Below are 17096 nucleotides of genomic sequence, written 5' to 3' on the forward strand. Positions count from 1 at the left end.
ATGACCAGTTTCAAACACCAACAGGTAACAGTAATTTTTACTGTTTTCCAGTGAAAATGTCTCCCTGGTGAGCCTCTGAAGGCACTGCGGCCAACAAAAGATCAGGCCCTTTAATTTACAGCGAAAGACAGAGAACCACACCCAGAAAGTGGAGAGGATGCCGTTAGCCCACTGTCCCCAGCCCCAGCGTCCACTGGTCCTAGAAAGGACCTCCTTGAGTGCCCGAATGCTCCTGAGCTAAACCCTCCCCGTTGGCCAGTCCCCTAGACAAGGCCCTAGGCCACTTTACCCGGAAGGGAGCGATCATGCCAGTGCTCTTCCCTCCAGATGTAAATACTGCTCTTCTCTACCCACGACTGAGGTCTTAGCCCTACTGTGTCACTGCCTGGGTGTGGTGGGTGGCCTGGGGCAGATGGGGCCCCAGGAAGGCAAGACCAGACACTGAGGTACACACTAGAGACAGGTATGGGACATGAGAACCAGGAGCCACCAGGCAACCAGGGAGACCCAATCATCCAGGAAGGACTCTGCCACACAGCCTCTCAAAACAGCCAAGGCAACCAGTTCTCCCGCACGAGATTCATTAGACTCAACAGCTAGTGCCCTTCCACTGTCTGTGACAAATCCCACCTCAGCCTGCCACCCACCCTGCTGTCCCCAAACCAACTACCACTCCAACGGTCAGTTAGGTACAGTGGCTTTCACATCGGTTCACAAAGGGTCAGGGACAGGGGAGTCTAGGGGCCTTCAGGAAGCACGTGTCCTGGTCCAAAAGCACTGATAGGCCTTAACTCCCAACTTGGCACCGTATGCTCAGCACCATCTAGCCCTGGTTCCATTGCTTTGACCACCAACTTGTCAATCTGGGAGAAGGTGCTGCAGGGAGCAAGCCAATTTTTCCAGAAACGCCTGTTTCCTCTTTGTAGGATAGGACCTCTGGTCTTCAACCTATGGCTTCAAGGGCACCACTCTCACCGAAGAGCGCCCACACCCTCATCCTGATTCTCCAAGTGCTCCAAGCGTAATTAATGCAAGTGAGGGATTCCATAAGTCAAGGAGTGAAGTGACCTAGCAACCCACCGCCTCTCTCCAGGGCTTCACTGTCTGCTTCATCTTTCTCCTCCCCATACCTGAAGCACCATGCAGTCCTCCCAGCAGGGACCCTTCCCCCGAAACCATGGGAAAGCACAGCTTAGTTGTGAAAAGGACAAGCTTTATTAGGCCCCCAGCCCTAGTTCTCTTTCTCCTGCACAGTCTTGGTTCCCCGGAGGCGTCCGGTCCGGCGGGCAGCAATGAGACCCACTTTCCGGCCAGCAGGGGCATCTCTGCGGATGGTAGAGGGTTTGCCGATGTGCTGGTGGTTGCCACCTCCGAAGGGATGTTCCACAGGCTGCAGGCAGAGAAATGGTATTAACATGGGGGTGGCCCTAGCCTACCTTAGCAGGGCTTGGAGAAAGGCACGATCAATTGGCCTGTGCTTACAAACCAGCCTCACAGCCCTTGTACCCTGAATACCCGCCCTACTGTCCACTTCTCGGCTACTTACATTCATGGCCACACCCCGCACGCGCGGCCAGCAATTCCTCTTTGCCTTGTACTTGTGGTAGGCACGGCCAGCCTTCAGAATGGGCTTATCAATGCGGCCACCTCCAGCCACCACACCTGTTGGGAGATGAGGCACCCCAGGGAGGTGTATCATACCCTCCCAAACACTCCCATCAGGCAGAGCATCCCTTGCTGGGTCCTGCCAGTGCCCCCCACCTATGTCTCACCCACATGTCCCCAGGAGCTTCAGAAATGCCTGGAAACTATCACCGAGCAGCCCTTGCAGCCTAGCAGCTCAAGTTTCTCCAGGCTCTACAGGGTAGCTAAGCCAATGCTTTACTCACGCCATCTAAAAGGCCTATCTTGACCCAAGCTTCTCCAGGAAAGTCCTCCCCTTTGCAGAGTCTGACACCAGGCTCCTCCAAGTACCCCTGCACCCGTAACCGGACAGCTGACCTGGTCTGACACTTCCCAGCTGTCATGCTTACTCTGTGATCACACCCTCAAGAGCCTCCTCCATGCAGGACTGGGTTTGCCACGTGGATTAAAAGAGGTTGCTTAATATTAAAGTAACACACCTGGAGTCAGACCCTTCTTAAGACGCTTACTGGGTGACTTTAAGGAAACCACACATCTTTTGAAAAGAATGTGAACCTGGTGGATGTGAGAGCAGGAACCACCTACGTTCCAGGTTATCCTCAGTGCGTATCTGTCTGCCTTACCCGTCCCAGCAGGATAATCCCAGCCTAACTCAATTTTCAATCAGCAACCAAGTAGTACTCTGCCCTCTTTATGAATATACCATCTAAGATAATGGAACGAACCCAAGCTTACAGAGCCTAGGCTTCAGAGGAGCAGTGAACTGGGTTCCAGGGCCCCATCTGGCTTCTGGCTGTTCACAGGAGACCCCTAGCATCCAACTGCTGCCTTCCACTCACCGACTACAGCTCTGTTGGCGGAGGAGATAACCTTCTTGGAACCTGAGGGCAGCTTCACTCGGGTCTTCTTTGTCTCGGGGTTGTGGGAGATAACCGTGGCATAGTTCCCAGAGGCCCTGGCCAACTTGCCGCGGTCACCAGGCTTCTCCTCCAGACAACACACGATGGTGCCCTCGGGCATGGTGCCCACCGGGAGCACGTTGCCGATGTTGAGCTGGGCTGCAAGGGGCAAAGGCAGCACGGGCGGTCAGCACGACAATGATTCCAGACTACTGCTAGTCAAAAACAACGCAAACCCCCTCGGAACAGCCCCCTAATAGCCGGCGAGGCACTCGACGCCCAGCCATCTCCTTCGGCTCTCCAGGCACCCACCGCGTACTTTCGGCCAAGCGGGGCTCACCACGTGACGTTTCTGCCTCAGGTTCCCCTCCAAGGAACCCTGGGCCCCTCCCCACCGCGACATTCCAACCCAGGCGCGAAGCTCACCCTTCTTGCCGCAGTACACGAACTGGCCCGTGTGGATGCCCTCGGCGGCGATGAACAGCTCCGTGCGCTTCTTGAAACGGTACGGGTCCCGGAAGACCACCTTGGCGAGGGGCGCGCCGCGGCCCGGGTCGTGAATGATGTCCTGTGGGTCAAGGTGCCGTGAGCGTGGGTGTCCCGCGGGCGCCCCGTGCCCCCCGGCCCCAGCGTGCGCCCCGCACCTTCACGATGCCCTTGATGTAGCCATGTCGCTCGGCGAAGTCCACGGCGCGCAGACGCGCGGCGCCCTTCCGGTGCTTCACGTGCGCGCGGAACACGGAGCCGGCGCCCTTCCTCTGCCCACGGATCACGCGGCCCATGGCGGCGGTCTGGAGACGGCTCACGATCAGCGCCCGGGCGGCCCAGGCACCCCGCTACCCAGGCTTCAAGGCCCCGCTCCCCAGGCCCCTTCCTCCAGGCTCCCGCCTCTTCTGCGCCCCCATCCCCGGTCGTGCGCCCCGGCGTCCTTTCAGGAGCCGGCTGGGGTCCCTCGCCGGCCCTAGGCCGGAGGATGGCGTTGGATGGCGTCAGATAGCGCCAACATGTCCTACCTGCTGCCGAGCGCGGCCGAAAAAGGAGACGCGGTTTCTGAGAGCCGCCTTATCTTCCGGGGCGGGGCCGAGAGGCTCAACCTTCCGGTCAGGGGCGGTGATCGCAGGCGCAATGCACGTAGGGACTTGTAGTCCCCCTGCAGGCTCCTGTGGCCCCCTTCGGCGCGCTGGAGCCTGGGCGCAGGCGCACTGAGGTGGTCCGGCTGGCAGGGCCCGTGATTCGAGTGGTCTGGAGACGTGTGGGCGGGGCCCGGGGAAGGGCGTTGGGGCGCCTATCTCTCACCGAGATTTCACGGAGGGTGGGCGTTCCTCTCTGAGCGGCCGAGGAGGCCCTGAGATGTTGAGTGACTTGTCCAGCCTCACGCAGCCCACGACCGAGCGTCTCACTGCGGGCGCGGGGACGCGGGACTCGGGTCCCGGTCTGTCGAGGAAATCGATGGACTGATTCGTGGAACGTGGTGGTTTGCAGAGTGAAAAGACGGGGTCTGGAAGACGATGATAAGTGTCCGACTCCCGCCGGCTCGGCCGCTCTGAGGTCGCGGGGACTCTGCGCTCCTGGTCCTCGGAGAGGTCCGAGTGGCCGTCCCTGGATTGTGGGTATTGGCGGAGAGCCAGAGGATCCTGGTCATTGCTTGGAGGGACTGGGGTGGGCGCCAGTGGGGGTCGAGGTGGGAACCGCGGAGATACCGGAAGAGAGCAGAGGGATCGGTGAGACTCCCGGGGAGGAGGCCTCCCTACCCCCGCACCCCATCCCCCGACGCAGTGCCCTTCGCAGGCAGGTGGAGGAGAGGAAGCCATCCCAGGAAGTGGAAAGGGAAAGGCTGAGGGGCTGCCAGGAGCGGAGAAGAAAGAGGGGTGGGCGGGGTCACACGCGACTGAAAGGATGGGGAAAGGCAGACTGGACAAGTGACCCTGAGGTGAGGGAGCCCGATGACGCTGCCCAGAACCCTGTCGGGGAGATGTGCGGGGTTTAGCCAAGAAAGGGAGCTGCTGGGGTGGGGGCGCGAGGGGTCTGAGCTGGAGAAAAAGAGCAAGTTGGCAGGGCAGGGAGCCTCTAGCAAGGCACAAGCTTCGGAGAAGGGGCTTCCGGAGAAGTGGGAGGGGTCCTTACGGAGAGGGTCTCTGGAGTAAGCAGAAAAGGAGGTGGAGCCCCTGTCTGAGTGAGACCTGTCAGCAGACCAGGCCAGGGAGAACTTAGTGAAGAGGGCTGTGAGTGTGCAGGTGAGGCCTGTGGCGGGAGAGCCAGCAAGGTAGGAAGAGAGTGAGGGCAGGGGTCCCAGGGAGTAGAGGGGCTTGCATGCAGGGCTCTGGGGCGGTGTGTTTGATGGCACCAATGCCGTCAGGTAGACCTTGCAGGGATGGAGGCAAGATAGCTATCAGGAGAAGGTGACATAAGAGGGATTGAAGGAAGGCCACATGCTGAAGGCACAGGGGAGCAGAGGGGACTGGTGTACGAGGTCCCCAGAGTGGCAACAGACTGGGGTGGCAGGGATGGGGGATCAGGAGGCAGCACGGCCCACAGCAGGGCCAGGAGCTGGGGGCACCTGGGCCTCCATGGGTAGGGTGAGGGGTTCTGGGGTTAGCTGGGAATAGGCCCAGGGGACTGGAAGGGCGGCAGGAAAGTGGGATGGAGGTGGGGATGGTGTTTGGACACATGGGCTGTGAGGTTCCTGGGATGGAGTTGGACGGGGTACGGGTGGACCTTCATTCTTCCTCTGCCCCTGACCTGCTGCCAAGGCCCTGGGTGCAGCCAGGAAGAGGCTGACCTGGCCCCATTGTGTCCAGGGTCTTGCCACATTCTAGGGTGAGACGGGGGCAACAGTGCCAGCCCAGGAGCCCCAGGAGCTGGCTGGCAGCTGGGAGCCCCCACTAGGGGCCCTGGGCCCAGGGAGGCCTGGAATTGTGCTGCTCCAGGGGCTTGCTCGTGTGGGTTCCTCCCAAAGGCCTACCTGGAGGCAGCAGGTGAGGCGTCAAGGGAGGGCAGCCATTAATGGGGCTCCAGGAGATGCAGACACCTGCCTGATGTTTATCACACCCCCTGCCTTGTGCTTGGTGCACCTGTCCTTGCGGAGATGGGGGTACTGGCTGGCGTCCCTCTCACAGTCCAGAGACCTGAGACTTAGCTCCATCTCACTGGCCTGAATATCAGCTTCTCTGTGAGGCCACTGAGCCTGGCACACAGCAGGGGCCCTGAAGATCTGGGGCAGCCTCAGTGGGCATGCAGTTCTCAGGCCTTCAAGAGGGGCCCACCTGCCTCTGCCCCCAGATGAGGCCCTCTGTCTCCACGAGTTGCCTCTGTTCATGCTGGTCAGCTGGTGGCCTTTGCTGTGCTGTCCAAGTTCACCTTTTCCTTGAGTTTCAAACTTTCCCTTTTAAAGTTTTCTTTAAAACTTTCCTTTTAAAGTTGTTCTTTAAAGGTTGCTTGTCACATACACACAGGAGTGATTTGGTATAAACTTGAGCAACCGTGACTCTCTTCTGCCTTGTTGGGCTTGGCTCCCCGCTCCAGCATCAGCTGCTCCCAAGCAAATATCAGCACTGAGTTCCCAGCGTCTTTAATATGGGAACACTGATCCTGTGTTTCATAGGGCTCTTGTGAGGGTTGAGTGACTAAATACACACCAAGGGTATAAAAGGGCCCACAGACACCAGCAGAGCTGTAGAAGTCACAGATCAGGCACAGGCAGGAGAGGTGGTCTGAGAGGGTGACCAGGAGGGAGCCCTGGCAGACTTCAAGCTCTGGGGCGCAGTCAGCTTCTTGACAAGAGTGTTAGTTTCACAGGGTATTCTGAGTGTGAAAATTCATCGTGTTGTATGCCAAAGGTATTTGTAATTCCTTTCTGTGTATTCTTCTAAAAATCATGTTTTTTTTTATTTTATGTATTATTGTTGTTTTAGGGGGAGGTAATCAGGCTTATTTATTTATATATTCTTTTTTAAAATTGTGGTACTTGGGATTAAACCCAGGACCTCATGCATGCTAGGCATGCACTCTACCACTGAGCTATACCGTCCTCCAAAAATCGTGTATTTTAAAAGTGTGCATGGGAACTGGTCAAAATTCCTGGGAAGTCATCAGACCTCCAAAAACCATGGAAGGGGTGGTCCAAGCCTCCTGTATCTCCAAGAAGAGAAGAGGATTTGTGCTAACACCTGGGGTAAAATGGAAGTAAAGAGAAACACATACACGTATATAGACATATTTTTGTGGGTTTTGTGTTGTTTTATATACACACATATAAAAACAAAAATGAAGGGAAATATGCATGTCGAGGCAGGACAACATTTAAATAAACAAGTTCCTTCATGATGCTCATAGTAGCTGAATATGTGTGCTGAAAGATATATGTACACATACACATATACTGTATATACATATATCTAAAACGTATAAACTTCCCTGTAAGTATCCTGCAAAGTGTTTTCATTCTCTTTCAATTCCAAGTATCATCCACTGTCCTGTATGATTTTCTCTTTATCCCAAGAGTTAAATTAGCTTAACAATGCTGCTTTTGTGTGGCCGGGTAGATTTCAGTTATTGTTAATGTTCTCTTTTAAAAAACGTGTAGTTCCTGCTTTTGCACTTTTTAAAAATGAGAAACCATTTAAATAACATTTGATATTGCATCACATAAGAGTAAGTTTTGTGAAAGTTTTTAAAATTAATATATGCGTAAACATTCATCTGTAAATATAGAAATCTGCGTGTGCTGGGTCACACATTTTTTTACTGAGTCTCAGAAAAGTTTGAAAGACACGACGCTGGGGGAGCTTTTTTTTTTTTTTAAGAGGAGCTTTTTTAAAAAGAGGGAAGTGGGTGAAGGACACATGGACCTCTCTTTACTTCCTTTGCAACTTGCTGCGATGTGTAATTATTTCAAAATGAAAAGTTGAAAAGAAAAGGGAGGGGGCTCTGCCTCAGAACCTGGTTTCCTGTAATGATGCTCTGGTCGCTCTGGGGGGTCTCCTGTGACGCAGGGTGCGCGCAGGGTTTGAGGCCCTGTGCGCGGACCCCAGACTCCCGCAGAGGGCTCGCCCCTCGCACCTGGGGGCTCGCCCCGATGCGGCCCCGCGCGCGCCCCGCCCCCAGTGCTTCTCGCCTTGACCCGCCCCTCCCCCCAGTAACCAGCGGCACTACCGAAGCGCGCGGTCCTCCGAGCCTGCTAGAATGGCGCTGCAGCCCGTTTCCGGGGGCGGGTCGGAGGCGGGTGGTCTCTCCGCTCCGCGGTCCACGCCCCGCGCTGTCGCTGGTAGCGGCCGGGGTTAAGTCGGACACTGTGGAGGGGCGCGGTCTCGTTAATCTTTGCTGACTGAGGCTACAGCCCGCGCTGAGCACCGCGAGGGGCTGATCCGCAGCGGGCGCCGCCCCTCGCTTCTCCTCGGTTCTGGGCCTTGGGGAGGGTCCGGGTGAGCATATGATCTGTCTCCGTTTCCCCCGGGTGGAGAGGGAGGCTTGCGGACCGGGCTCGAGCCTGCATCCCCGGAGCCCGGGTAGTTGCGCGAGCTGCAGCTGCAGGGGGAGGGAGACCCGGGAGGACCAGCTTTGCCTGGGTTTGCATCCCCCTCGGCCTCACGCCGTTGGCGCCGGAGCGCGCCTGCTCGGGGGCGGCAGGTGCTGGTCGCCCGCCCCCGTCGGCCTCTCCCCCGCACCCTCGTTTTGTGGCGGAGAGCTGTCAGCCCCGCGCCCTTCCACCCTCACGCTGTACCTGTGCGGGTTTCCCCTCCGCGGGCTGAGTCATTGATTGGACAGCATTGCGGAGCACTTCCTGTGTCCAGAGGACTCCGATGCTGGGGATACAAGCAGCAGTGAGGAGGCAAAGCCCCCGTACTCGTGGACCGTAGATTGTAATAGAGGTATTAAGTAAGCAAATAGTTTCTGATTGTGATGAGGGCTGGGAAGAAAATAAGTCAAGGGGATAGGACTGAGAGGTAAGAGATTAGGGAGAGCTATGGGCGGTCAGGGAAGGTCTCTCTAAGGAGTAACATTTGAACTGAAACCTGATGGCTGAGAGGCTTTTCTGATCCCTGAAGAGAAACTTCAAAGTGAAGGGAACTGAACCGGAATGGCCTTGGCTGTCCTGGCTGCAGTGCGGTGAGCATGGGGGCAGGTGAGAGAGCTGGGCAAGGTGCCCCAGGCCCATGAAGAACAAAGGTTTTGTTCTAAGTTGGAGGGAAGAATGACTCTTGCTGGTCCTCTAGGCCCCAATTAAATGTAATTCCCAAAAAAAGCCTCCCTCTAACTTAGCACCCCCTCTCTTGATGTTTTCTCTCCTCACACTCTGAGCAGAAACCAGGTCTGTTTTATTATCATTATGACCCTTGCTCTATTCTTTTCAATCCAGCACTGTTTTCATCTGATTAAAGACATATCCTGGTTCCAGAAGTAGAACTAAAAGCAGGTTTTTCCCCCTGCTAACCAAGTAGTTCCTCCTGGAGGACATGCACTGCCCAGATATAAGCAAACAAGAACAGGATAGCTTCACCCTCCTAGCTGTGGAGGGTGGTATGTATTGAGGGGTAGGGGGCTGGGTCTCCCCCCAGATACTTGTCCTCTGAGATGTTCTGGTTGCCTTGTTGGGGTGAGGACATATCTGTCAGCTGGGGGAGCAGCAATGGTCCAGCCAGGTCCTGCCCACAAAGACAGACAAGACTGCCCTGGACAGACAACCCAGTGGGGACTGGCTCTGCTCTTCTGTGCACTTGCCATGTGCACTGTGCAGGCGCAGCAGGCCCACCAAGCCTCCCAGATCATCTTCTGGAGTCTTCTATACTCTCAGACGGTAAAAGGGCTCTCTTGCCACTTGTCACCTCACGGCATCACAACCACAGGCTTTCTGTTCACTGATGCCTACAGGGGACATCTCTTTACAAAGTAGCAGCTACTTAGGAGGCTCAAGCCCCACAGAAGAGAACACCCTAGACACCTCACCACCACCACCCAAACACAAGCTCAAGTATCTGTTGAGGAAGGGGCTTGGAGACCAGGCCTTGTGCCTGCTCTGCAAACACCTGGCCAAAATTGTATTTATTGACTTTTAAATACCTTTCCTCTGACCAGAGGCAACATACATTTGTAAATAAGTGGTAAGTCTTAGAGAAATCAGAAAAATGAAAAGAAGAAAAATAAGAACAACTCATAATTCTGTGACCCTGCGGTTAGTGGACTAGGGTGTGTGCTTCTGGGTTTACTTTTCTGCTTGCTTCACGTGGTAATGCAGTAAGAACGTTTTCTGATGTTCCACAGCATGATCTTACTGGTTGCAGAGCCCCCACCTCGTGGATCCACTCATTCATTTCACAGATCCTTGCTGGGTTCATGCTGTGTGTCAGGCCCTCCTTCAGCCCTGGGGGTACAGCATGAATACCCAGACTGCAGGCCTAGTCTCCTGGGGTGAGGCGGATAAGAAGCGAGTGAGTTGACTGCCTTATGTCAGATGACAGAAGTACTATGGAGAAAAAGAAATCAAGGAATGAAGGTAGGGCATACTGGGGTGGGGGTGGTACTTTCAATAGAGTGGTCCTTGTTGATGTATGACTGAAGCATTATGCTGTACACCAGAAATTGACACAACATTGTAAACTGACTACACTTCAATTAAAAAAATACACACACACACACACACACACACGAAAAAAAATATGGTGGTCCTCAAAGGCCTCCCTGTGAAGGTTGGAAGGAGGGGGAGTGGAGCTGTGCAGGTGAGCATGTCTCGAGGTATGGCTTCTCCTTGTGACATGAGGGAGGCAGCTGGGCTGGCGACGATGTGCCCGCCCCATGCCTCACCCCTTCCTGTCTCTTATCTGGGTGGTCCTACAAGGGTATGGGGGTGGGAGGGTCAGGGCCTTAGGCCTGGGCTCCTACTCAACACTCACTGTCCCCAGCACCTGCCCTTACCCGGACATGGACCCTGGAATGGCGGTCCCACTCCTGATGCCTGGACTCCAAGTAAGTGTTTCCTTTGAGCCTGTCAGCTGCCTTCATCCGCAGCTTCAGCTTTTCAGCTCTGAGCACCTTCCCAGGGAGTCCCAAGCCCACCTATGTCGCTCCCACTCTTTCAGGCGTCACGGGGCTGAGTCCGCAAGCTGAGGGTTGGCCTCATCCCTTTGCAGCCTCATGGAGGCTCCGCTTACTCCTTCCTGAGGCAACAGTAGGCTGCCCAGGGCCTTCTGTAGCCCCTGAGTTTCCCCAGCGCCTGGCTCCATCCTAGTGAGAATGGTCAACCCTAACTTGGTGCATACAGCCTTCAGCCTGTCTTCTGGGAGCTGAGAACCAGAGGACCAGAACACTCCCCACCAGTGAGGAGGCTCAGCCACCAGCGACTCTGGGGTGCCCCCTCCCCAGGTCCCTGCTAGCCTACAGAGAGGCATGAGGCCAAGGTTGAGACCCATCTCCCACACTGCCTGTGGCTTCATGGTGGCACAACCACTCCCCCTCCTTTGGGGAGCATTGGGGTGTCCGCTCTGTGCCAGGCCCTGGGGGTGCAGCAGTGACTCCCAGAGCTGAACAGGTTCCCTGGATGTTCCTTATGTGATTTCCGCATCTCCTTCCTGGACAGCCCTGGACAAAGGGTTTATGGTTGCAGGAGGCAACTGTGTTCAAGGACGTGGCCGTGTACTTCACGAGGATAGAGTGGAGTTGCCTGGCCCCGGACCAGCGGGCGCTGTACAGGGACATGATGCTGGAGAACTGCAGGCACGTGGCCTCTCTTGGTGAGGCTTCCTGGTTGGTCCTGGGCCTGGGCTTAGAGACAGCCCTGCCCCTTTTCACTGGCTGTGCTGGGGAGCTGGTTCCTTTCCAAATGCGAAGTCTGAGGGGTTCAGAGGGAGAGCTGGAAGGCCCTTCCGTCTCCCTGGGCCACCCAGCTGCCCTGCTCCTGGGAAAGTAAGTGTTCCCAACCCACTCCCAGGCCCCCCAAGGGCATGCCCCCAAGGCCTCTGGCCAGGCAGCCACGTGTCCTCCCTCCCTCCTGCTCCCTGACTCCTGTTGCTCTCCTCCCTACACACAGGCTTTCTTGTTGCCAAACCAGCGCTGATCTCCCTCTTGGAGCAAGGGGAGGAGCCAGGGGCCTTGATTCTGCAGGTGGCTGAGGAGCGAGGGACCAAGGCCAGCCTGGCCTGGGGTGAGTGGGAGTGTGGGGAAGCCTGACCTTCACACAGCTCCTTGCAGGCCCCTGGGTGCTCACACAGTGGGAGGGTTGTGCAGTAACCTCCTCAAAGCAGGGGCACATTTCCCCTGCTTGTAGTCCGAGGTCACCCAGGACTAAATTGTACAAGGAGGCCAAGGGCACATGTCCATCCTGGTGCCCAAGGTGTCAGGTCAGTTCTCTGGGGGCAGCCATGTGTAGGGGGAACCCAACAGGGGAGACCATTGAGCTGCTTGGAATCCCCTAGTTCCCAGTAGCTCATGTGCCAGGGGCTGAGCTTGGGGCCACAGAGGCTGCAGAAAGGAAGTTGAGGTGGCCTCCAGTCTGCATGATGCACAGGCAGGACCCCGAGGTGTTGGCCGGGGGAGTTAGCTGTGGGTGACAGCCCCACACCCTGCTGGTCCCGCCCTGCTCCCAGTCTGACCCCAATCCTTTGGGCCGAGTCAGTGCCCTCCCTCCCCCTTTTTGAGTGCCCCACGTGAGCCAGCCTCCCACCCCTACTAACCTTCCTTTTTGTCGCCTTTCTCATCCAAACCCTGATTTCAAAGCTTCTTGCAAGCAGTTCTCAAACCACCCTACTTGTTTGATATAAAGATTCTGTCTTCAAACCAGTAAGTTCCTTTTGTGAATATAAAGGCTGGCTGAGCCTTCCGTCTTCTGTTCATTCTTCCAGATTCCAGGGCAGAGGCCAGGGTCAAGGATTCTTTTCTGAGGGGAGGGTACTCTAAGGAGGCAGGGCTGTTGGGCTCGGTTTGGGGGCACCTCGCCAGGGAGGACCCCCCAGTTACCTGAACTGAACGGCAGTCCTGAGGATGGGTCAGAGAAGCCACTCCTCCAGCTCCCCGCAGGCAGCACTTGCGGGGAGCTGAGCTTGTCCCCAGCGGCCCTGGAAGGAGAACGGAGGGGCCCAGGCGCCACCCACACGGCGGAGGAGAGGGCCCACAGGTGCGTGGCCTGCAGCAAGGCGTTCAAGTACAACTCGCTGCTGCGCAGACACCAGGTCATCCACACCGGGGCCAAGCCCTACCAGTGCACCGACTGCGGCAAGGCCTTCAAGCAGAGCTCCATCCTCCTGAGGCACCAGCTGATCCACACGGAGGAGAAGCCCTTCCGTTGCGGCGAGTGTGGCAAGGCCTTCCGGCAGGGCGCCCAGGTGGCCGCACACCGCAGGGTCCACGCGCTGGAGAAACCCTTCCAGGGCGGCCAGTGCGGCAAGGCCTTCGGCCGCAGGTTCACGCTCAGCGAGCACCGGCGCATCCACAGCGGGGAGAGGCCCTACGCATGCCTGCGGTGGAGCCAGCGCTTTATCCGCGGCTGCTGGCTCCTCGTTCCTCAAGCACCGCCGGCGGCACGGCGCCGAGGGCGCCCCCGACGGCGGCGGGTGCCAGAGCCCCCCGCTCGGTGCCGCCCCGAGGACCCACTAGGGGGACGCGCTCCACCCGTGCCCCGCGTGCCGGAAGCCTTTCAAGCACGAGTCCCTGCTGCTCCTGCACCAGAGGCTGCACACGGGCGAGAAGCCCTCCGTGTGCAGGGAGTGCGGCCGCGCCTTCGCCCGGAAGTCCAACCTGACTCTGCACCAGGAGACCCACACCCAGGAGAAGCCCTTCGCCTGCACCGAGTGTGGCAAGGTCTTCCGCAGGAGCCACACGCTGACCGAGCACTACCGGCTGCACAGCGGCGAGCGGCCCTACGGGGGCCGGGCCTCCGCGAAGGCCTGCAGCCGGCTGCCCACCCTCGTCCGGCACCAGAGAGTCCACGGCGCAGAGCCGAGGCAGGGCCGGCGGGTGCCCCCCTCGGCTCCCCGCTGAGGCGACCACTGGTGGAGACCCCATCCGGGAGAGCCCACCCTGTGCCCCTGCCGGGCGTCCGTCCGGGACGGAGCCGGACGGAGCCGGGGCTGTCGTCAGGCAGCCTGAGAGGAGTAGCGAGGACGCTCTCCACCCCACCCGCAGGGCGGACGACCACTGACCACCAGAGGGCAGCACTTTTCAGCCACCTGGGTCTGGGCCTGGATGCTCACTCAGGCTCCAGTAAACCATGTAGGGGTTATGGGTGGGTTTTGTTTTCTAACCTGTTTTACAAAACTGACTTGTGATCAGATTTTTTTCTTAAAAAAGGATATGTTGTTTTCAGTTCTTCATTATTAGGGTTGACCGGGATCAGACCCTGTTTGCAGGGACTCCAGCCACCTTGTGGGAGGGAAAGGGGCATGGGGACATTTGGAAGTCATGGGTGGACCAAGGGTTTGAAAGGGAGCCAGGGCTGGAGGGGTGATGGTGGCAGAGGCCAGGACTCAAGGGGTGGTCCCCGGGCTCCCTGGCAGCACCACGAGGGCCTGGCCAGGTTGGGCATGACCTTCCTTTGCCTGACTCATCTGCAGATGGTGCTGTCTAAGGAGAAGACCCCTGAGGGCCTGCTGGCCAGGGAGGCCTCTTAGCGACCTCTCCTCACCATCAGCCCCTCCACCCCAGGAATCCTGAGAAGGCTCACAAGCTGTTGAGGCATCTTACAAACGTGTGCCAGGAAGGAAGCCAGCAGCCCTGAGCCGGGCTGAGGGCCTGAACTGCGAATGTGTATTTTATAATTAATGTGGCTTTTTTCTAAATATAAAGTTACTGTAGAGAATTTGGAAAAGGCAGAAACGTATGAAAAAAAAAAAGAAACATAAAATACCCTTGGTCCACTCTCCAGAGATCATGACTATGACACGACTATGATGTTTGGTGTTTTCTTAGTCTCTTTCTAATGCATTCGTGTCGATACTTGTTTTACTGATGGGGAGTATGCCTTGCCTAAACCTTGTGCCTCCTGATTGGCAGTGCCACTGTCCACCTGCCCTCTGTGTGGTTTACTTAGCAGCTCTCTCCTCAGACATTTGTTTCCCACGTTTTCACTGCTATCTTTGACCCCACTGCAGAGACTTCCTTGGGGTCGAGGTGGACTTTCCAGGTCAAGAATACTGGGGGTGGGGTGGGACTAATTTTAATCACTTCATTAATCTTGAAAAATGCCACTCTTGTCTTTTTTTGCATTTCTTGGCCTTTTCATGGGTGACTTCCCTGTAAGCTCTTGCACCCATTTTTACTGGGTTTGTAAGACCTCTGTGTTGTGTTACAATCCCTTTCCCTTCGTATCTGTTTCCTCTATCGTGATACAAACCACGGGGCTTTTTTTGGTGGGGGAGGGAAGGTGGGGGGGACTGCATCTTAGAATTGAAGAAGTAATATATCACAAATATTTGTTATGTATCAAATCATGGTAATAGTACATGCCTCACAGGGTGTGGGTCCATGAAAACGCTAGCATTGCACTCTGCTTTGGAATCAGTGGTGCAAACATGCCCTCCTCCTGGGGTCCCTGTTGAAGGTCACCAGTATGCCCATTCCAAATCTGTCTCAAATCCTTTCTTCCATCACCATGTTCACAAAGCACAGCTCCTCCTGGCAGGTCCTGAGGCAGAGGTGTTGATTTGAACTTTACAGACCTCGTCCTGACGGCCTTGCTGAGGTCTCCCTCCTGCTTCCATGGGTAGAGCGGGCTCCACTCAGCACCCAGAGCCCTGCGGCATCTGCATCCAAGCCTGGCTAAGCCGGGCACAGAAGCCCCTCCAGGACCAGCCCCACCACTTCCTTCTCAGTTGCACTGGTTAACTGAAGTGATCTGCCCAGCTGTCATCCCCCTGGTTTCACGGGCCACCACACCCACTCAGTCTGTGCCCAAGCCAATCCATAGTCACCGGGGATGTGACTCACCTGATGTGTCCTCCTGGCTGAGCTCAGTTCACCTCTTGGGGCGGCCCAGGGGCAGGGTGTGGTGCTGGAGTCCCACTCCAACAGGTCCAGGAGTACCCAGGGATGGACAGCATCGGCGAAACAGTGAGAGAGCCAGTCAAGGTTTAATCACCATGCAGGCAACTCTGCAAGGCTTTCTTTATTTGTGGTATTTATACAATTTTATCAGACAGGTGATTTCACATTGTGGCCAAGTTGACTCTTACACCTTCATTGTTTACTCTGTTGACCTTTTTCCATACCCGGATGTGGTCATGGGCCTTTTTCAACTTGGCTGAACGTCATCACCCTTATGATTTCTTAAATTTTCCTCTTAGCCTTTTACTTAGTTAATCATTACCCCTTAACCCATTCTCAATTTTATCCCTAAGAACAGCTCCTAACCGAAGACTATTTCACAAAAACAAGCACAAGAAGAAAAGGTCACAAGGGTCCCAGCCAACTGGCGCCTGGAACCCAGACAGTGGGCTGATTAATGTTCCTATTACCTACAAGGAAAGCAGTCTAACTTATAGATAGCTATCTTATGTTTCTTAAAGATCTGATGGAACACATTGTCTTTAGGGCTTGAGGCATGACACACCATGGGGGCCCTGATCTTTTGATTTGTTCCCAAGTACTTTCATTGAAATTTCCATTGTTTGGATTGCCCTGCACAGTCATCGTCATAGCCCCTATTATTTCCCCAGATTGAGAATCATCCTGTACAATTTTCAAAAAGCCCATGTATCCCAAAGATATCCCCAATCCAACTATAGGCACTATGAACAACAGAAGGAAATGCCAGTATTTTCCAGAGTGACGACTGCTTTGCAATCCGCATGGCCACTTTGCCCCGACTTTGTCAAGGGGCATTGACATTGGTGGAATGGCTCCCGGCAGCGTGGGGTCCTGCCTTGGAAGTGCACAGGTCCCTTCTGATTGCTGGGGAGGCTGGGTCATGTCTCCTCCTGGGGGCGCTGGAAGAGAGGACAGCTAGAGGGCAGGGGTCCCCACAGCCAGAGCAAGAGTGAGTAGGATATGGCCAGAGGGGCCCGGCTGAGAAAGGAGCCTGGAGAGAGGCGTGTGGAGCCGAGGGCATCTCTAAGGACTGTGGCCCAAGAAGGTGTGAATCAGGGTGGCAACAGCCCCAGGAGCGGGGCAGAATGGACACAGACTTCCATCCCAGGAATGGCTAGGCTGGGCACAGGGGGACCTTGGGGACCATGCTGGGAAGGTGCCAGGTGGGTGCTCGAGGCCAGCCTGCAGGGAGGCAGCCCACTCCCAGGGCTCTGCCTCAGGAGACCTAGTGACAAAGGCCAGGCCACCTGGAGGTGTCTGAGAGGTGTGGCTGGTGAAGTTGGGTATGACTGGGGGCATCCAGGTGGCATCTGGTCCCTGGGCGTGGAACTCCGTGGGGAGTACAGGCTCAGGGCAGTCTGAACATCCGGAAATGACTGAGGGTTTTGGTAAATTCACCACTGGAGCATGAAAAGGGCGGCAGGGAGGGCCTTGGAGAGCTTGACACTTAAAGGGCATTAGAGGGCCACAGTAAGATCCTGTAGGAGCAGGAGGTGACTCGGGGTGGTGGCTCCCAAGCGTTCCTGTCTCCTGCCTCTGGCTCTT

General features: G+C 56.2%; 2 protein-coding genes across 2 annotated transcripts; one reads left to right on the top strand and one right to left on the bottom strand.

Annotated features, from left to right (window-relative positions):
* Positions 1 to 1192: 1192 nt before the first annotated feature.
* On the bottom strand, positions 1193 to 3634 carry RPL8 (ribosomal protein L8). The gene is made up of 6 exons (XM_010998728.3): positions 3557 to 3634; positions 3188 to 3334; positions 2970 to 3111; positions 2484 to 2702; positions 1547 to 1662; positions 1193 to 1390 (listed from the first exon to the last, which is right to left on the bottom strand). Exons 2-6 carry the CDS (start codon positions 3323 to 3325, stop codon positions 1232 to 1234), a joined length of 774 nt encoding a protein of 257 aa, XP_010997030.2. The 5' UTR covers positions 3326 to 3334; positions 3557 to 3634; the 3' UTR covers positions 1193 to 1231.
* A 129-nt stretch (positions 3635 to 3763) lies between these two features.
* On the top strand, positions 3764 to 14901 carry ZNF517 (zinc finger protein 517). The gene is given in 7 exon segments (XM_031439957.2): positions 3764 to 10032; positions 10439 to 10502; positions 11140 to 11266; positions 11563 to 11676; positions 12374 to 12467; positions 12469 to 13012; positions 13014 to 14901. Coding segments are annotated over 6 exon segments (1419 nt in total). The 5' UTR covers positions 3764 to 10032; positions 10439 to 10457; the 3' UTR covers positions 13509 to 14901.
* The last annotated feature ends 2195 nt before the right edge of the window (positions 14902 to 17096 follow it).

The sequence above is a fragment of the Camelus dromedarius genome, chromosome 20, assembly GCF_036321535.1.
Source record: "Camelus dromedarius isolate mCamDro1 chromosome 20, mCamDro1.pat, whole genome shotgun sequence".
NCBI lineage: Eukaryota > Metazoa > Chordata > Mammalia > Artiodactyla > Camelidae > Camelus > Camelus dromedarius.

What these genes read in the sequence shown, in the direction of transcription:
- RPL8 (XM_010998728.3), bottom strand. Translation starts at nt 3,325, where the DNA reads ATGGGCCGCGTGATCCGTGGGCAGAGGAAGGGCGCCGGCTCCGTGTTC. An exon ending in ACATCAAGGGCATCGTGAAG is followed by an intron (nt 3,112 to 3,187) that starts GTGCGGGGCGCA and finishes CTTGACCCACAG; the next exon opens with GACATCATTCACGACCCGGG. An exon ending in TGCGGGGTGTGGCCATGAAT is followed by an intron (nt 1,391 to 1,546) that starts GTAAGTAGCCGA and finishes CTCTGCCTGCAG; the next exon opens with CCTGTGGAACATCCCTTCGG.